Source organism: Columba livia, chromosome Z (genome assembly GCF_036013475.1).
Source record: "Columba livia isolate bColLiv1 breed racing homer chromosome Z, bColLiv1.pat.W.v2, whole genome shotgun sequence".
Classification (NCBI taxonomy): domain Eukaryota; kingdom Metazoa; phylum Chordata; class Aves; order Columbiformes; family Columbidae; genus Columba; species Columba livia.
In genome coordinates this window covers 41917629-41937664 of record NC_088642.1, presented here as the reverse complement: position 1 = coordinate 41937664, position 20036 = coordinate 41917629, and the positions used below count along the sequence as shown (strand labels likewise).

The following is a 20036-nucleotide window of genomic DNA, read 5'->3' as shown; positions in this document are numbered from 1 at the left end:
AAATTGGAGAACTGGGAAATCACCAGCCGCACTAAATTTAACAAGGGCAAGTGCCAGATTTTGCACCTGGGACACAGCAGCCCTGGCTGTACATACAGACTGGGGGACAAGATGCTGGAATGCAGCTCTGCAGAGAGGGATCTGGGGGTTCTGGTTGACGGCAAGTTGAACATGAGCCAACAGTGTGCCCTGGCAGACAAGAGGGCCACCCGTGTCCTGGGGTGCAACAAGCACAGCATTGCCAGCCAGGTGAGGGAGGTGATTGTCCCGTTCTGCTCTGCACTGGTGAGGCCTCACCAGAAGCACTGTGTAGTTCTGGGTGCCACAGGATAAAAAGGATATTAAGCTACTGGAGAGTGTCCGTAAAAGTGCCACAAAGTTGGTGAAGGGTTTGGAGGGGAAGCCGGATGAGGAGCGGCTAAAGTCACTTGGTTTGTTTAGCCTGGAGAAGAGGAGGCTGAGAGGACACCTCAGGCTGCAGCTTCTTCACAAGGGGAGGAGGAAGGGTAGGCACTGATCTCTTCTCTCTGGTGCCCAATGACAGAACCTGAGGGAATGGCAGAAAGATGTGCCCAGGAGGCTTAGATTGGAGGCTCTACGTTCTTCACCTAGAGGGTGGTAGAGCACTAGAACAGTCTCCCCAGGGGGGCAGTCACAGCCCCAACTTGTCAGTATTCAAGAGGAGACCAGACAACATCCTCAGACACGTGGTGTGAACTGTGGGGTTGTCCTATACAGGGATAGGAGTTGGACTTGATGATCCTTGTGGGTCACTTTCAACTCAGGACATTCTGTGATTCTAAACTTCTTTATCTCATTCCACGAGTTTCCTCAGTCTACTGATTCTGTCCCCCATCTGACCAAGGGGCAGAGGGAGTGAGTGGCTGGGTGCTCTTAAGTTGCTGACTGGGGTTAAACACAAATTGATATACAGGAAATTTCATTTAAGAAGCAGCTTCTTTACTGTGAGAGTGGTTAAACACTAGAACAGATTATCCAGAGAGGTTTTCAAGTCTCCATCCTTGCAGATATGCAGAACCTGGCCAGACTAAGTCCTAACAGAAATGCTCTATATGATCCTGTTCTGACCAGGGGATGGACCAGATGATCTCCAGACTCAACTATCCTATAATTCTGTGAATGTTTAGCCAGAAGGCAGCAGCTTTGTGAGATCTATAAAAGTGGTAAAACTCCACAGCACAGGAAGACAATGCAACCCTCTGTATGTCAATGTGCACCTCTTAGACAAACAGGAAACCTAGTGTTTTCTAGCTGGATGACCACAGAATCACATGTGCCATCATCTACTTCAGCTTAGCATTCAGATCCTGAACATTCCACTTACAGATCAGAGAAATTAAAAATGCCTATAGAGGGAAGAGGGCTTGTGAAAAATTACATCTGGCTTTGCTTCACAAGTTCTTCCACAGGCAACAGAAAGTTCCGCTTGTAACTGTAGTGCTGCCATACAAAAAGGCCTATCCACAATTAAGATAATTCTTATTGAATCTACTGGAACACTACTGGCATTACCATCTTTCTATTCCCATACTTCCCTCTAATTCCCTCAAACAGACCTATTTTAGCTTGAAATTTTCCATGTTCGCACTTCGGTCAGAAACAAAGGTTTTGGATGGTGTCACCAAAATCTGTTATTTTTTAGCTCTCTACTTTTGTGCAAGCTTAAATTACTTCCAAACAAAAACAGTTCTAGAAACGCGTTCTGACTGTGAAAAGTTTTCAGTGGAATATACAGGGAGCTTGTTTGATTTGTTAAAATGCAGTAAAAACATATATATATAAAACATATATAATATGCTGGATCTAATGATCACATCTATTACAGTCCAAATTACCACATATAATTCCATGTAAGAAACTAACATCTACAACCACATAGCTCTGTAAGCTACCTGAAAGAGTAGCTTAAGACCTGGAAAGAGACAGGGTGCTCTCTTCTGCATAATGTATTACATATCACTCCACTTGGAATATAAAATAAAACAATCTTTTCTGATTTTCCCACATCTAAAATAAAAATACAAAAGGTACTTTAAATAACAAGACTATGTATTTGTAATATTGCAATCACCTACAAATCACAACCTCATTCAGATATAATTATAAAAATGTTTTCTCAATTGTGTTTGGTTAACTGAATTTTCCTTACAAAAAGCATAACCCTTTTAAAAATAAACAACACAGGGTGAAAAAAATATGGAAAGAAACAACTAAAAGTCTTCTCCATCTTCTAACCAGCAGACCCTTTGATATCCTACTACCATTTAAACACAGCCTCATCTTGCAGTTTATCAGCCACTGCTGAATTTTCACTTTTTTTCACTGGTGGCCAGAAGAACGAAAAACACAATACAGTGATGATTTAGTTCCATTTCTATAGCCTGTCTTTTTCTCTTCTTCCTCTATAGCTCATTCTAACCTGTCTTGTGTGAACACTTTTCCAGAACCCTCTGCCAATAATTAGAGCAGTACAATACTCAAGCAATGTGCAAAACTGAACACAGGGCATTTCTTCATCTTCACTGCTTGCCTGCATAAAATAAATCTTCCACATAATTATCTATCACATACCACAAAAGGCTGAGTTACCTTGCTTGAAAATAAAAGCCTGCACTTATATTTCTAATGGGCACTCAGAAAACCTCAGAACTGTGTAGAAATTGATTTGTTTTCTGTTTTATATCCTGTGATGTTACTTCTCATTTAGACAATTAATATGAAACAAACAAACAAAACACCACCAAAACAAACCAAAAAAACATGCAGTCAAAAGTCAAACAAGGGAATAATGAGGAATTGTGCTGCTAAAAATAGGAGGCTGGTGCACTGTCATTTGAGCAGAGCTATTTGGAAGAGCAGATGAGAGCAGAGGCCAGACTGGTATAAGAGCCAGAGTATAATTAAAGATTTCAAAGTCAATGTAGAGTCCCCAAAGAAGACAGAGAACCCGTCTGGTTTCAAAAGTATGACTGAAAAGCACATTTTGTATTTGGAGATCAAGCCATTTCCATATAAGCCAGAGATCAAGGGTGTTCTTATGCACCTGAGGCTCCAGGCAGTGCTGTAGGATAGGACTGTTGGGTGAATCCTAACTCTGCTGTACTGGAAGAGGCAATCAGGGAACAAGGGGACAACTGAGAAAAGGAAAATAAGAGGAAGGAGGAAAGCAAGAATCTAGAAAGCCTGGGAAGGTCTTTAGGACTGACATTGAGAAAAAGAGAGATTGGGAAGGACAGAGGTGTGTCCTGCTCCTGCAGTGCTCTGGGTTCTGGGGCAGAGCTGTGCACACGAACGACAATGAAGATAGTGTGGGGCAGAAGAGTGGGAGTAGAAGGAAATGGATGGGAGATAAATAATACAAAAGCATCTCAAAGACACAGGAATTCACCAGTGCAGCTGCTGGGATGCAGGTATGTGTGCAAGCAGTGGAAGAAGCTCTCTTCTCTCAGAGGATCCTGCTTCTGGGATAGGGCAGACTCAGAATGACACTCGCATCCACATCCATCCATTTACACAGGCTACTAATTGCTCAGTTGTGACCCAGTTACTGGAGCCCCAACATCTGTAACTAGCTTCTTGACATAAGACTAGTTACCCGCAACTGATGCCACTGGCTGACATACACGCTAGTCAAGAACAGTCTAGCAGCAAAAACTGCAATCAGAACAACATCAGGAGTGGAGTGCAGCAATGGTCTGGTCTCAGTTTACATGACATGACCAAAATTTACATAACTTGCACCTGCGTCACTGTCCTTCATGACAGGGAGCTGCACAGAGCAGTGATGTTGCAGGAAGATAGCACATCACAATCTTCATACATGCCTGAAGGGACATTATCAGCCATCTTACATTACCTCCCTGTCCTCGCACACAGGATCCTTGTTGTGATAAGTTTGTTCTCACAGACTTTGAATACCAGAGTGTTTAAGTAAATATTTTCCTCATCTTGTCTCTCTCTTCCATCCTCACATAAGCAGTAGCCACTGAGACTGGAAAACCTCAGAGGGATTCTTGACACTAGTTTTGGTTCCCCTCCTTTCTCAAAGCTCATATGGTTCAAGGTGGAGGGGATGCAATACTTCTCTGGGAATTAGTGTCTGTCTTTTCAAATATCAGTTCTTCCCTTCCCTGGAGCTACAACAAAGGATGGGAGTCATGGCAAACCAATCCTGTCTACTTTCTCCACCCAGCCCTAGTCTGACTGTGGGTGTTAACCTCACTGAGTTCGATATGCTGCTGGATATGCCTATAGATTCCTCCTGGTTGCTAAGAGGCAGAAAACTGAGTAGGTTTTCCCCAACTGGGCCAAATGCTCTGCTCCAAAATGGTGGCAGACACAATTTCTTCATAGTTGTGGAAGTACAGTGAAAGAGGTAAGAAGCTGCAGCAGGAAAAGAAAGACGAAAGTGTGCCTTCCCTCCCCAATTGCATTTATTAGGCCCCTTAGGTTCACACAATCTGGCATGCTATTCTTTTGGATGTGTTCTTGAAAGGTTTATTCAAGCACTGTTGTGATCTCCAACTTGCTTCCTTTCATATCAGCTCCCTATTTCTCCTATCCTTCTGCCTTGGTGCCCAGACCATAAACACTATGTTTAAGAGCTGGTCTAGTTGGTTCAGTATCTTTGGCTGTGCATATCAGTGTGTAACTAATAAATATTACAATCAATACATATACTGTGGGCTTCTTGCATACTGAAGAAAAACAGTCTCCTACACTGAGAAAGTTTTCCTACTAGTGTACAACTATCAGGGCAAAGCTGTGTTCTGTGCCCACCATAGTAAAAGTACTGACCTTTTTTGGCCTGAGGCAAGCATTTTTAAAAAGCTTCAAATGGATGTGGGAAGAATTTGTTTAGGTTGAAGGGCACTTCAATCACATACCAGCTCCAAATGCAAAGAAGAATGTCTTGTCTGGGTACTCTTCCAGCAGGTCCTTCACCCTCCTGCCCATTCGTTCGTTTCGCTTGTAGACGAGCTCCTGGCGGAAGTAGGTGTTTATCTCTTGGGCAGTAACACGTTCAGGGGCTGGAAGTGTAGCATTAATGAAATTTGGAACCTATGGTAGGGAAAAAAAAAGTCTTAAAGGGGCATTTATTTCCCAAGCAGCTGTCATACACAGGCATTTTGTTCCATCATTGAATGTGGCAATCACTTTGTCCCTCAAGCCACATCCAGTGGGACAAAACCCAAAGAAAGCTAGAAAATGACTCAAATTTCTGACAATGCATAGTGCTTCATTTCTCTCAACACATTTCTCTCTGGTTTCATAAACCAGCCAGCTGATTTTTTTTTTTATGCAAAGTCAACAAATACTCTGTTTGCCACACTATAGATTCCAAATGCCAATTACTTGGCTGAAGAAAGTAAATATTTGCTCCTGGCTGTCTTTAGCTACATACCTCTTCTTTAAATTACCTTAAGTATGACATAACTATAATGGTAATTATGCTCTTCTAAGAGTTTGATTGGTATCAGAGTCCTCAGGCTGTCAAAGAAGAACCATGCAATTTGAACTTTTTTTTTTTGTTAAGAAAAAAATCCCCAAACTTTCTGAATGAAAAAGGGCCGGATTTTGTCAGGAAAGAAAGTATTATCACCTCCAGTTCCCCTGTCCTCAAGGAATCTTTTAAAATACTGGCTGTCTCCCTTAGGGCCCCAGGGCAGCTGTGGCTGTACACTACTCTGACCTCTTGCTAGTGGAGAGAAACATGGGTCTGGAGCTTCAACCATCCTGGCTTCTCAACAAGCTTTGGACATTGCAGATATGGGGACTGCTAAGACTAGACCCTACAAGTGGTGGTATCTGGGGAGCAGAACCACTGAGCCAGGTGCATTCACTTGCAAGGCTGAAGCAGCTGAAGAATCTTTGGAGTGATGGTTTCCAAAGGGTTGTTATCCCACAGTGAGAGGACAGTGAGCAAGCATGGGGTCAAATACAATTTATAGAGAAGTTCTGCTTAAAAACAAACTGTTAGTGTTGCAGACTATTACTAGTCATCTCTCCTGTGAGGGAGACGGCCCATCAGTGGAGCCTCTCATGTAAATAAGCGGCAGTTGCTCCCTCAGAGGCATGCATGTCTCAGCAAGAGATGTTCTCTCCAAGGACCTCGAGGCAACACCAGCTGTCTGCAGTCTATATCGTCTCAGCAGAATAGTGATGCAGCATTTGTATGCCCTGACAGTGCTGGCCTCCTTTGAGAAGCCCTTTGAGAAATGCACTGTGTAAGACCTAAGTAGTGTTAACAGCCAGGTTGCCTGAAATTGCAGGCTGAGGGATGTGAAGGACAGGAAGATAACAACACATGCACAAGGCTCAGTGCTGGAGAAGCAAGGGTTAGTTTGACAGTATTTCCAGCTCCACAATACTGCACCGCATATATCAGAAGCCCATAGGAAAATGGATACTCAGCAGGAAAAGGTCAGGTACCAACACGCACTTGTCCAGTACTGTGAGGCTAGAGCCTAATTTCTCATTGATGTGCATGAATTGCACAAGAATAGAGAGGCCTGATGTCTTGGTCTGAGGTTAGATAATCTAACAGCCTGAACAGGCCAAATTGGTCCCTGCTGGGCATTTTCTTGTGGTGTAAAGATCAGAGCACTGCATTCCACTGCACTGCTTAGGAAACCGTCTCCATAAACCAAGTCTGTGAGGCCTCAGAAGGTTTTATTTTCCCTCAACATTCAGTGTAAATCTGTCTTTTCTTTGTTTCACTGTATTTCTCTTCTTCGGGTCTTGCCCACAGTATGCAATCATACTGATCGGGGACATTAAAAAGCTTGCAACTTGCCCAGCCTTACACAAGCATCCACATCATGAGTGCATTTTTCTGTCACTATTTGCACAAAAGAGCCTGCCACTGCTCTCTGTTGGTGCAAAGTACATTCATACCTAAGATAGCATAATTCCACAGGATCTTTAAGAAAATAAAGGATTAACTCATAGAGCTTCATACTAAAGCAAACACGGCACACATCTAAAAATGAAGGCCAGGTGCACCTTCACTGCTTGCATGCAGCAAGACAGGGATGAGTTGGTGCAGATTCCTGGGATGAGAGGAGCAGGGAAGCAGATGTGCCAGGGAGCCAGCAATGTGCCTTTGGCCCTTACCTGCAAAGGGCTTGCCTGAGGAGAGACAAGTGTGAGTGGGACAGGGGTTAGTGCCATGGGGACATCTGTGTAATACAAGGGCTGCAGTGGCAAGACTCACTTGAGAAGTGTCATGGTTGAAGATGATGGAGCTGAGGTCCCCACAGCTGTAATGCTTGACAAGGTCTTCTGTCGTATAGGGGATCTGGAAACTGCCTGCTCGGAGGCTCTCCTGCTGCAAGAGAGTCTGATTCAAAGCAAAGACCACCTGAGGGAGGGGGAGAGGGAGGAAAAGAGAGTTCCTGGTGAGTTCTTGTTTTGTCCCTTGAGAAGGTCAGACATGTAGCTGCCTGCTGAGGGGCCTCGGAAGCTGCTCCCACTCTGAGTGCACCAGCTGACATGTCGCCAACCTACACCTCCTCCAGGTCTGTAGATACTCACACCTCAGGTCTCACATGCCTTCTCACAGGGAAATGACTCACAACACAACTCCAGGAGGTTTTGCCCATGATGTGATTAATATACAAGATACAAAGGCGCAGAATGAAATTGGGGCAATCTTGCTCCCTTAGGTGACAGTTTGCCCAGCCACCATAAAGCCCTAGGGCCTGACGGACTCCTAATCCCACAGTTTCTCAGCCACCTACCTAAATTAAACATAACTCTCCTGTTTGCCCTCCCTTCCTCATCCACACGGAACATTTACACTGTTGTTTCTCGTTTCCTGTCTTCTTCTGCCACACACCCCATTTATTTCAGGCAGGAATGGCTCTCTGGAGAAGGCTGGTGAAGTATGGCAGCTGCCTGGGGATGCAGGACAGCCACCATCCTCACAAGTGAGTCTGAGGGCAGCAGCCACTGCCACCATCCCTCCTCTTCCTTCTTAGCATTCACCCGGGAATGCCAGCGCTCACATTCCTTTTAGCTCAAGCTGTACCAGCATGGCTGCCATAGCTCCTGCCCCCAGGCAGCCTCTTCCCTTGACCGAAAAGGGAGAAGATCAGCAGAGGTCTTCTCCAGGTGTTGCTGCTTCCCAACCTGCAGCACAGCATGGCTCTCCTAGGGTGGTAGTGCCTCGGGGCCTGACCCAGACAGCTGCTGCTCCCACTGCCTCCCAGCTCGTACAATGAAGATGACCACCATTTAGAATCATTTTAGTTGGAAGAGGCCCTCAGGATCATCAAGTCCAACCATAACCTAACCTAACTCTAGCACTAAGCCCCATGTCCCTAAGAAACTCATCTACACGCCTTTTAAACACTTCCAGGGATAGTGACTCCACCACTTCTCTGGGCAGCCTGTTCCAATGCCTGACAACTCTTTCCATAGAGAATTTTTTCCTAATATCCAATCTAAACCTCCCATGGTGCAACTTGAGGCCATTTCCCCTTGTCCCATGTCTTGCTACTTGGAAGAAGAGACCAACACCCTCTATGCTACAACCTCCTTTCAGATAATTGTAGACAGCAATAAGGTCTCCCCTCAGCCTCCTTTTCTCCAGGCTAAACAGACCAAGCTCCCTCAACCACTCCTCAGACTTGTGCTCCAGGCCCCTCACCAGCTTTGTCACACTCCTCTGCTCTCCCTGGTATTTCAATGTCTTTCTTATGATGAGGAGCCCAAAACAGAACACAGTATTCAAGGTGCAGCACAAGAGAGCAGTTTGGAGCAACACTTTGAGAGGGACACCAAAGAGACAATGCAGCACTTCCATACCTCTCCCTCACTGCTCCGGCCACTGCAGTAACCAGCCACCAAGCCCTGGGAAGTCAGTGAGGACTTCGAGTGGAAACTCCCCAGGCTGAGCATAGGATGCTAGCAGGCATACTGGTGTGGTGCGGAGCTGGCTATTTGCCCATGCAGGCAGCAGCTCACTATCAGCATGAGGCACGTAAAACACTGCCATTTCCCCTGAACACAGCATGTACTAAAGCTACCACTGGTTTGCACACCAAGACTAGACAATTGTTATAAGCCTCTACTACCTACTGGCTTATTTTTTTTTATTTCTAAAGGAAGTAAATTGAGATATATTGTTGGGGTCTTGAAATACATTTCGAAAGTTACTCTTGAGAAGGTCATTTTCCAGGCTCTGGTGGCTCTCTGCAGCCTGATGAGGGCTCTGTGTAATTAACTCCTCCTGGATATTTACCTCCAGCAAAAGCACTCTGGAACTGGAGGTATTCACCAACACCATGAAACTCACATATGAGTAAGCATACTCTTAATGTACTGAGATTATGTGAACCAAATTTTTGGAGTACATGACAGGGCAGATGTTGGAATGAACAGGTACAATTTGCCCTTTCCCAGCACAACAATCCATCTCCCTCAGAAAGGTGCAGGTCTACACTGTTCCCACTAGAGCTAGAGCTGCCCATCTGGATCTAGGCCACTGTGCATCTAACTGAGTATGAAAGTGTATAACTTAGCCTCAGTTCTGGAAGGGTGTTCATGAATAGCGACATTCACTCCCATCTCATGTTTTTAAAAAGGGCAAGAACTCACTTCATTAGCACAAACTGCACCTGATTAAAAGAATACCTGAAGGTAGGCACTCAGGAAAGTTACATCAATCTAACCAGTGGCCATATTGCAAAGGACTTCTGCTTAATTTGGAAGTAAATTAAACAAAAACAAGTTGAAACCACTTTATGTCTGAACAAATTTTGTATGCGGTGTGGGGTTTATTGCACTCTGAAGCCATCATTTTCCATTTGTTTAGCTTCGCTTCCCACACAGAGAAGCCCTAATGGATGTTAATGACAAGCCAAGATTCACTGAGACAAGCCAAGATTCACTGAGACAAGCCAAATCCATGCTGAAAATGTGGGGTCTCTACATCCAGGACTGCTAGGCCATGCCAGGAAAATATCATATGTATAATCAGTCAAGCCAAATGCACTTCCATGGGTATGGCTTATTTTGCAAGTTATTTGACTACCATTGCACCATCTGCTTGGACAGTTTACCATTAAAATAATATGGCCCTTTCTAGACTTTGCAACCTCTGAAACAATGTCCAGACAGTCCCCATCCATAAAGCAGGAATAAGACCTGTGAGGGTCTCTTGAGCTGGTCAGGTAGCCCTGCCTCAAAGTAGAGTAAGCACATCAAAGAGGCTTTTAAATGTTTACTGTTTGATTTTCATCCGAACACAAACAGTGGAGGGTAAGCAGCTTCTGTGGAGGAAACACCAGCCTGCTGGGTGAGACATGACAACAAAGCAAATCTTCCTCTCTCTGCTGTACTCCCACAGCCTGCACTACTGCTGTCACCTACTCTCCATGCATATATCTCCTCTTTTCCTTTGCAGTGTGCTTCAGGCAAAGAAGATTCAGTCCCTTCTTCAAACAGACATGGCCTGGACTGTAATAGCGAGATCAAGCCACACAGGCATCTTCCTTCCACATGCCCATAAGAAACTAGCAAACAGTAAACTGCAAAGAAGTAAATAAATGTCTCAAGAGCACGGGGTAAAACCACAATGACTACCTGCAGTTATAGAGGATTACCACACACATTTACACAGGAAGAGAGGCAATTTACCCCACTTACCTTCATACCTAACTACCTTCTAAACTTACTGCTGGCATAACACAAAGTTGTCATGGTGAGGCAGCTTTAGCAGCTCTGTGCCCTTTGTTAAGGGTACATCTTTCTGGTATGGAGATGGGAGAGTTGTTACTGGACACATGAAGAGATCTCAGGATGGCAGCAGCCAAAGCACTTGCCTGCCCAGCTGGGGAAGCACAAAAGACCTTTCACAATGAGGTGGCTCATGTTTCACCTCAAAAACCAAAGCGTACAAGTGCACTGCCCAAGAGTCCTACATCCCATTCCAACCATGACTGCCAGGGGACAGAGCATCCAGCAGGCTGTCATGGACCCCATAGCATGGATGGTGGGTTTGTGTGGCATTACATGGGCTGATTTTCTTTGTCATGGGAGGTCTACAGAGGGCTGTTCCCGATGAGCAACGTATTTTCCCACGTGGATCTACACCTTGTACCACTGTGCATAGCACCTGAGAGAGAAGTCACACAAGAACCATCTGAAGCCCACCCAGAGAGGAGACTTTCACTCTGATGTTGAGGAACAGAGGTGGTCTCAGATCCTTTTATGACAGCAGTAGCAGCTCAAGTCCCTTTGTACCATTCTCAACCACAGCCCAAGCCCTGGGAGTAAGAAGAGCCAAGATACAACAAATGGGTGGAAATCCAAAGAGCATCAGAGTCCTTGACAATTAGCCTTCGCTAACAAGTTACAGTAACTCATGTCATCAGGCTTTGCACCATTGGAGGGCAGGAGATGCTATTGCCAAAAGTACTCTTCACATCAGCTGGACTGAACAGAATAGTGGCATCTGCTGGAGGAGGAGCATGGCAGACATACTGAACAACTGCACAGCATTAGGATTTGGCATCAGTGTGTGTGTAGAGTCTCTCAAAGAAATGTGATAGCTTCTCTCCATTTCTGTATCACTTACACCTTCTTGGGGCAATTTTAACTCCCCTGCTGAAAGAGACAGGGTCTGGCGTAAAGAGGGAGGAGCTGCTTGCAGTATCAGATGTCACTTAAAGCTGTGCTCTGGTGAGAAGGTTATCTTCAGTAAACAGTAAATGGTTAAAAAGTCAGGATATCAAGAGAAGGAAAATTCCTGAACCTACTTTCCTTAAAGGATTTAATTTGCTGAGATGGGTCTTTCTCAGAGGTTGATACCTCTTATCTGTCCTTGTTTCTCAAAGAAACATTAGACTAGGTGCAAAGTGACACTTCAGGAAGACCACAGCCATCAAACTCTGTGGATCGAATCCCTGTCTTGTTTACCAGATGTGAAAAGCTGAAGAAAGTCAACAGAGCATGAGAAGCAGGAACCAGATCAACAACTGATCTAAAACTGCTGTATTTGCTTTGGACAAATACTTCTTGCTTTCCTAGCTCCCCATTCAATCCTGAAGTCCCTTCATTTCTGTTAAGTCCAAGAAATTAAGAAGACAACAGAAAAGAAGGAAAGGTTGAAGCAAAATTTTCAATCGAAAACAAGAATTTGTGCTGAGTTGAGCTCCTCCAACAGGTGGTATAGAAAGTATCCATCTGTCTTCCAGTTATCTCATGCATTGCACTGTTAATACTAATTCTAAAATATTTCCAGTGTTGGAATATGCAGAAATTACTCCACATTCACCTTCCTTGCAAAACTATTCTTCTTTATGTCACATCTCCCCCTCGCTCTCAGCAACTCTACCCTACTCTGCTCCATTAAGTATATTCATACTAGCATCAAAGCATTTCCTGAAAAGACATATTTGGAGAACAAAAGTAACAAGTTTATTAGAAAAGGATTTCTTCCTCCCACCTCCCATTTCCACTGTCATCTCTCTGTATTTCCCCAACCATTTCCCTTTTTGTACCATGGAAAAAAAAAAAATCAGTTAAGCTCTCTGGTATACATGTTGCTGCAAGACTCATTCTCCGCCTGGAGATTTCTTCAGCTGTCAGGAGACATTTGTCCCCTTTGCTAGCATTGTTGGAGTGGCCTGCTAGGCTATGGGGGTGGGGAAAAAGGGGTCAGAACCTGGCAGATGCCTTTTTTGTCAAAGAAAAAAGACCCCCTGCCATCCTCTCCACTTTTCAGCACTTTGATCCACACTGGATCAAAGTGCTATTCTGCATATGAAAGGAACCTGGCATTATGCACCTCAAATTAGACTATCGCCATCCTGCTGGCTTCCAAGTCTTTCCAACAAAAGCATTCACATCCGTTCCATCATTTGCCTCATCTTTGTTTTCTTTTCTCTCTCAGCTCAGTTTTTGAGGGCCATTCAGCCCCTTGAATTATAGTCTGGGGAAGCATCTTTCTTGCTCTAGGACCGCTCAGCTGGACAATTTGCTTTTAATTGTCTTAATGAATCATTGGCTGCTTCTGAGCCCTTCCCAGTGATTAACTGCATCCATTACAGCTTCCATTCAGCACCTTCAGCCAAGTCTTTCCCTCTTCCTCCTTTCTCCAAAGTGTGATTCTCTCCTTGTTCTTCACCTGGAGGAGACTATTGCTTCTCTAGGCCAGAGACCAAATCAAAGGCATTGTGACTATGGACGTCAGTAACCCCCTTTGTCATGTTAATGGTCCAGCAGGCCAAGTGCTAAGAAGAAACTGGGACTCCTCATTCCCATGTGATGCAGCTCATTATGTCTGGTGCCCACACCTCAGCTGCTTTCAAGGCAGAAAGTCGGGAATCACGAGGAGAAATGCAAACATCTGCCTGCACACACAGGCAGGAGGAGTCTGATTATGGCAGGGGCTGAGGATACCAATAGGAAATGTAGCCCACAATGTGAAGCCTTAAGAGGACCTTAAGTTACTTTCAGGGCCATTGTACCAGATAAGATGTGGTACAAGATGTGACCCCTGTAACAAGCTTTTGTAAAGAGAAATAAAAGGAAACAAATTCCCAAACTTGGAACACTTTTGTGAGAAAAATTGCATTCAGGTGACCAGAAGAGATAGGTTATCCAGAGACGTACCCAAAGAACAAGACACAAACAGTACAAGTCACTGATACAAAAGGAAATTGAAACCATTCTATAAGCTATAAGTTTCCCGAGTGCTTGGTTTTATTTATGTCTTTTGTTCTCAAAAGCCAGCATGGCAAATAGAGGGAGAGCCCCTTCTCTACCACAATTATCCATGGCACTTCGATGACACTCTGTTTGCCTCAAATCAGACACAAAGATGCTGGCAGAGGTAACAGCAGTGAACTTGATTTTTGGTCTGCTGACAACAAACTCACTCTGGCACATACAGTACCAGATTCTTGCAGTGTGCCTTTCCAGAATCAAACAAAAAGACACTCTAAAGTTTTAGGTTGTTATCAGAGATTTATAAGTGAATATACAAGCGAACCCTTCTCCAACTGAAAGCTACAAAAACATGGGACTTCCAATAATTTATGAGGCACTTCTGAAGTAGCAAACGAATTTATCATCCTCCTCTTTGTGCAGGATTGTGTAAACATTAGGAAAGTTTGTTTTTAAAAACCCTCACAAATCATACCTTCATTAGATTCATTTTTACCCCATCAAACAGAACTAGGGACTAGCCCTTTGTAGTCCTGAAACAAAGTTCAAACTTAGAACTCCTGCCTGTCTCCTGCTCAGCATTTTTTCAGTTAGCAATGCTCAGCTTGTTTTGGATTAGCATTGCCATGTAGCTCCAAAAGTCATGTCAAGATCATACTTGGGAACAATTAACCAAATGAAAAAGAATTACTAGCAATCCAGATTTTTCTTAGGGTATGCCAGCTTTCCAATTTAGAGGACTGCCTAACCAGTATGCTAGTAGTAAGGGTTTAATTCTTCTGCATAATTACTTATTTAACAAGACACTTACCACAGCCACCTCAAAATTGTATTAAAAGAAATATAGAGTGCCAAAGCAAAAAATCTGCAACTAGGGTTTCTTGGGCTGAGATTTGCTATATATTTAAAATTCAGCACCTGCAATTAATGTTTTACTTCTGTTTTGTTGTTATTGTTTTGATTTTGTTTTCTACTAAAATGGGAGTTGCTTTAGTCTACTTCCTCTTCCTTCTTTTTCACTGGATAATCTTAAATTTAGTGGAAGAAAAATTAAAAAACTGAGGTTAAGAAATTAGACTGTTCTTTTTTTAACAAAAAAACCCAAACTTTTAATCAACTGTACAGGAAAATTCCCTTAGCAAGGAAACAGTTTGGCTTTCCAAACTGTAGAAATTATGTGAAAAAGAAGTGTAAAAAATTATTAAGACATCACTGTGTCTGTGAGGAGTACACTAGTAACACAGCCAAAGCCCAAGTCATCTGCACAGGTTCAAGGACATCATATAGCAGTACTTTTTAATCTTCCAAAAATGCAGTCACTGAAACTAAACAAACTTGGTATTGATGACCTGTGATTTGGCCTCCAGCTTTCTTTCACTTATCCACAGATACTCTTTGGAGTATTGCTAGATGAAGGAAAAGTTTACAAGTCCTCTCTTGCCTTTCTTGATTAATTTTTCACTTGTCCTCTCCACCACAGGCCACGCATAGTTTAGGACTAAACTCGACAGAAGTTTGGAAGATTGATAGCAATAGCATGTCTTAGAAATGCAGAATACTGAACTTTAAAATAACTCTAACCAGTTCTTCTGCATCTTTTTTTGTGGAATGGAATAATTCAGAAAATGAGCTTTTCATTAGCTAGAGTGCTTTCCCCTTTTTCTGTAAAATCAATGTATACTACTTTCATAATTCATGTAAGCATGAGCAAATCAAGATGTTAAAGTTAATAGAGTAAATAATCTAGCCTTGCAATGTAATGAACAAGCTCAGACAGTTGTCCTATGCCTTCTGGTGACCATGCAATGAGATACTTTGGATTTTCTCAAAGTTCTGCAAGCTGAGGAAGCACATTACTCATAAAACACTCAGCATTGATGAAACATTTTTCCACTCACCAGAACAGTTAGGCCAGGACTCTGGCTGCTGTTCCAAACAGAACAGTTTTGAACCAGTGTTTACATTAAAAGCAACTTGGAACATGTTTAAGAGAAGCTTCTGGCTTCCAAATAGAGCACAGGAGAGTAAGATGACCTTTGCAAAGTACAGGACTGAAAAGGAGAGTTTATATTAGTGGTAGACTTGCCAAAAAAACCCCTCAAACAAGAACTGCTGAAATAGTCCCTAGCTGGTTTCATGCAGATCAGAGGCTGGAAGTTCTCAGTGCAAAAGCTTTCCAAGAAGAATAACTAACAAAATTTTCTAACAGGCATCTATCAACAGCACCACTTGGAATGGATCAGAACAAAATGCATCAGAGAAAAGTCATCTGAAGATTTTGTAAGCCTTATACCCTTCAGACCAACTGAACAGACAGCTTCACCACCTCAGTGAACAGAATAGCCAGCAGTCCAACAATGAGCTAACCCAGCCTTCTTCAGCAATTTTGAGCCCTAGACAGACAAATAATTTTGTTAAAGGCCAGCTAATGTCACCTTTCCTACCACAGTTCCAGCACATGGTTACACACACTCACTGTCAGAGTGTTGTGAATAAACATTTGCTCAAGGACCCCTGAGAAAAGTGGAGGTATCTGCCAAGAGCTCATCATCTTCACAAAGTCACCAGTATTACAAAAGTCTGACTGTTAAGAGCAAAATGGCCTAAGAAAAGCAGGAAGGCTCTGGGGTGTGGAGAAACGTTGTGGTAAAACAAGAACCAAGCATGGCAAGATTTATCTCATGGGTATGTTATACTTCAGCCTTGGAAGGAAACACTTCTTCCTGGGCTAGGAAGGGCAATGCTTTTTCAGGCTATGTGGTAAAGTTGCAGTACAACTGGTAGCAACTTAACTAGCAACTCCAACTATGGAAAAATGCAATAATGTATTGGCTTAAGGTCTGTAACTTTCAGCACCAAAGCAAAAAGTCCTGGTGCACTCAGAACTGTGCAGAAGATTTTAAAGGCATAATGGGAAGTAAATAATCATTCTCCAAATTGAGTTTTGGAAATAAGAAACAAACAACATTGTACAACAGCAGTTGCTTGATGAATATCTGCTAAAACTGTGACAGAAACCAAACTGGTGCTCATTTGTCCTTCGAAGCAGCCCAGGCTCCAAACCTCCCCCTCCTTTTTACTCTTTTCCCAGGGCTGTAAGCTCGTTTTTTCACTCAAGCTCATCTTTGGGATTTTTTTTGCCTCCTTACACATAAGCAGGACAGTGAAGTTACTGAAGACAGAGAAATACCAATATCACCTCTTCCCTTATTTTTTCAGACATGGCAGTATTTTAGCTTGGAAGAAAAGTCCACAAGAGCCCTGTTGGTGTAGGAATCTTCCTAGGCATTGCCCTAAGAAACACTAATTTAAAAACACTCATCAACCAATATCAGACATGAGTTGCTCTCACCGATGCCAGTTTTTCAGGCTCTACACTGTTTATGATTATTAATAAATATACCTATTATTAATAAACACATTGATTAATATTAATAAATACAACTAAATACAAAGCTACCAGGGCAAGCAGAGATTTCCTGTTCAGAATAGGTTGCATGCATTATGTTATTAAACACATTTGGTGTTGAAAAGTACATTCACATCAAACATATATTTTGTTAGGGAACCTTACATAGAAAAACATCTGTGACAGATGTGACAAGGAACGAAATCACCATCCCTCAGAAAAGCATTTCAAACTCTCGTGTAAATCCAATAAAATGAAATGGGGATAAACCTTGCGAACCTGCTGAGCAATATGGAATTAATGTAAGAAGTAAATTAAAGTTTCCCAAAAGGTTTCAGAAGTCCCTTGGAAGTTTTGCACATCAAGCCCACTCTAATTGCATTGAGCCCAGCGGAGATCTACAAAGTACTGTGAGTATACACCTGAATTCCAAAGAAAGAGTACATTAAAACCTTTTGTCATGTGCATGCACATCACTGTCCAGAAAATTCAGTCTACAGTCTTCTAGCTGAGCAATGCTGCAAATTAAGTGTAATACTCTTGCTAGCATCTCACTTGATTGTTTCTACTCTTCTTGCACTCAGAAACAGGATTTCACACTATATGAGCACATTGAACTCAGGGTTCTGATAGATTGGTTGAAGCCCTTCTTCCTACTGCACAAACCTGAACTCTACATAAATTCCCCTCCTTTAACCATTAAAAAGCCCCGTCTTTCAGACTAGTCCTTCTGCATGTTTGTATGTGACCTGCTGGCATTCAACATTGTGTGGCTATCCAAATAAGCCCCAGAATCAATGAAAGTGTACTTGGTGGGCTGGAGATGTGTTAAGCTCAGCCAGAACTCAGTCAATTAAAAGTTTCCCATTTGTTGCTGCTATGAAGGTGGGGAGGAAGAATGGCAGTAGGGTCCATTCCTGATGGTCAAATGCTCCGTGCTCAAACTCATATACTAACTGCTGTCACACTTGCTTCTTCTAATCAGGCTGGCTGTACCTCCCAGACTCAATGGCAATAGGTATCAATGTTTCAGTATCAAATTCAAGTTTCAATGGTGATGTATCAGATTCTTCTAACTTGATAGTACTGATGCTCTGCCAGGTGACGAGAAGCATTGAAGATGGGAAGCTTTTCCACATCCATCCTTAAATGGTGAGAGTGAGATCCAAGGAAGACAACTCACTCCTTTGGTATGTCCTCTGGTCAGCATCAAAGCTTAGTACTAGACCCAGAAGCACCATCCTTCACAGTCTCTACTGCAACCCCCTTGTACAACCCCTTCCAGAAGACCTTTCAGATGAAGCAGACAGCACTGCTACCTGAAAAGTGTCCTGCTTGTCTAATATGCGCACACCAGAAAAGTATGAATTTACAAACATAAACATAGCAGTACCACTGGTTAAGAGGTGCAAACCTGAGCCCTAGACCAGGCTTACCGCTAATATGTCCAATTTCATATAGACTCCTAAACGTTTCAAACCACATAAAACAAAACATGAAGGCTGTACACCCTGGCAAATAACTCCCTCATTCTCTATCCTTGGCTATGGAAACTGACAAGCCACCCCAGCTCTGGGACATGAGATTTCTCCCAAGCTCATTTTTTGCAGGGAAGATAATCAAATGTCAATTCAAATAATAATTCCCTTTTAAGCCTGTTTCTTAAAAATATCCAGCCTCTGCTGGGACTGTAGCACCCCTCTGCAGAGGCCCTTAAAAATACTATTAGCACCTTTATTTTGTATCCACGAAGGAATATACAAACAATTTTATTATGGTTCAGTTGATCCAGCCCCATGTTTTCAGTTTCCTCAGTGACCACATAATTCTGCTCCAGAGGACATCAAAGTTATGTCACCACAATCTTTTATCTTGAATGACCTCATAATACTCAAAAGCCACTGGAGCAACCCTCAGTGCATTGGGTCAAGGATATATTTCACAGAATCACAGAATGTTAGGGACCTCGAAAGATCATCTAGTCCAATCTCCCCACTAGAGCAGGAACACCTAGACTAGGTTACACAGGAAATGTGTCCAGGCGGGTTTTGAATACCTCCAGAGAAGGAGACTCCACAATCTCCTTGGGCAGCCTGTTCCAGTGCTCTGGCATGCTCACTGAGAAGAAGTTTTTTTGTATATTTGTGTCTCTCTATTTAAAAAGTTCCAGATGGTGCTGTAATATGAAACTGAAATTGGCTAAACAACAGAATATTATATGCACAATAATGAAATAAGAGCCATCTCGTATGTGGAATATAAATGTATGCATAGAGAAAGTCAGTGTCCAAAATAATACAATAATCTTCCCAAATATTAATTTCTGAGAAGACAGGTTATAGAAAAGCATACTTTTTTTTGGTAAATTCATTAAACTCAGTAAACACACAATATCTGAAAGGTTTCAGTTCCTTACATGACAGAATCATTTCATCTTGGAAACTGTCTGCTTTCTCTACTGTAAGCATAATCCATGGAGAAGATGCTCAGCAGAGCACTTGGAAAGGAAGCAACAGTCTTCGCCTCTGCTCTAAGCCAAAAAGCACTGATTCTCTTCCTTTGCATCCTTGTAACATAGCAACACAGCAACAAGGCCCCCAACAATAACCAAAGAGTCTTCTTGCCCCTAGAAATCTGAGGAGATATATTGCACTTTCCTAACAGGTGGAAAAATTACTTGTTCACAGATCCTTCTGCAGCAACACTGATGATGGGGCTGTCACAACACAGGCAAAGTAACTTTCAGAAGATTCAGACTTAACACCCTCTCACAAACTGTGTCACTGAAAAGAACAAGGGTGCTTTAAATAGCTCCTTCAAAATCCAGTACTATAAGATATAGATTTTGGTCTATCCCAGACAGCCCTAATGAGCAAAGATTTTCAGATGCAGACAGAGGACAAGGGAGTCCAAGTCCCATTGAGACTAA

General features: G+C 42.8%; 1 protein-coding gene across 6 annotated transcripts in view; it reads right to left on the bottom strand.

The window, feature by feature from the left end:
• The window catches only part of LOC102089226 (metalloprotease TIKI1), a 106127-nt gene that overhangs the window by 47763 nt on the left and 38328 nt on the right, over positions 1–20036 (bottom strand). For 4 of the 6 annotated variants that reach the window (XM_065045511.1, XM_065045512.1, XM_065045514.1 and 1 more), the window contains exons 3-4: positions 7238–7384; positions 4908–5082 (exon numbers count right to left, since the gene is read on the bottom strand). In XM_065045511.1, coding sequence (XP_064901583.1) covers positions 4908–5082; positions 7238–7384 — 322 coding nt within the window. The remainder of the gene's footprint in view (positions 1–4907; positions 5083–7237; positions 7385–20036) is intronic. The other 2 variants (XM_065045515.1, XM_065045513.1) reach the window with 1 other exon arrangement.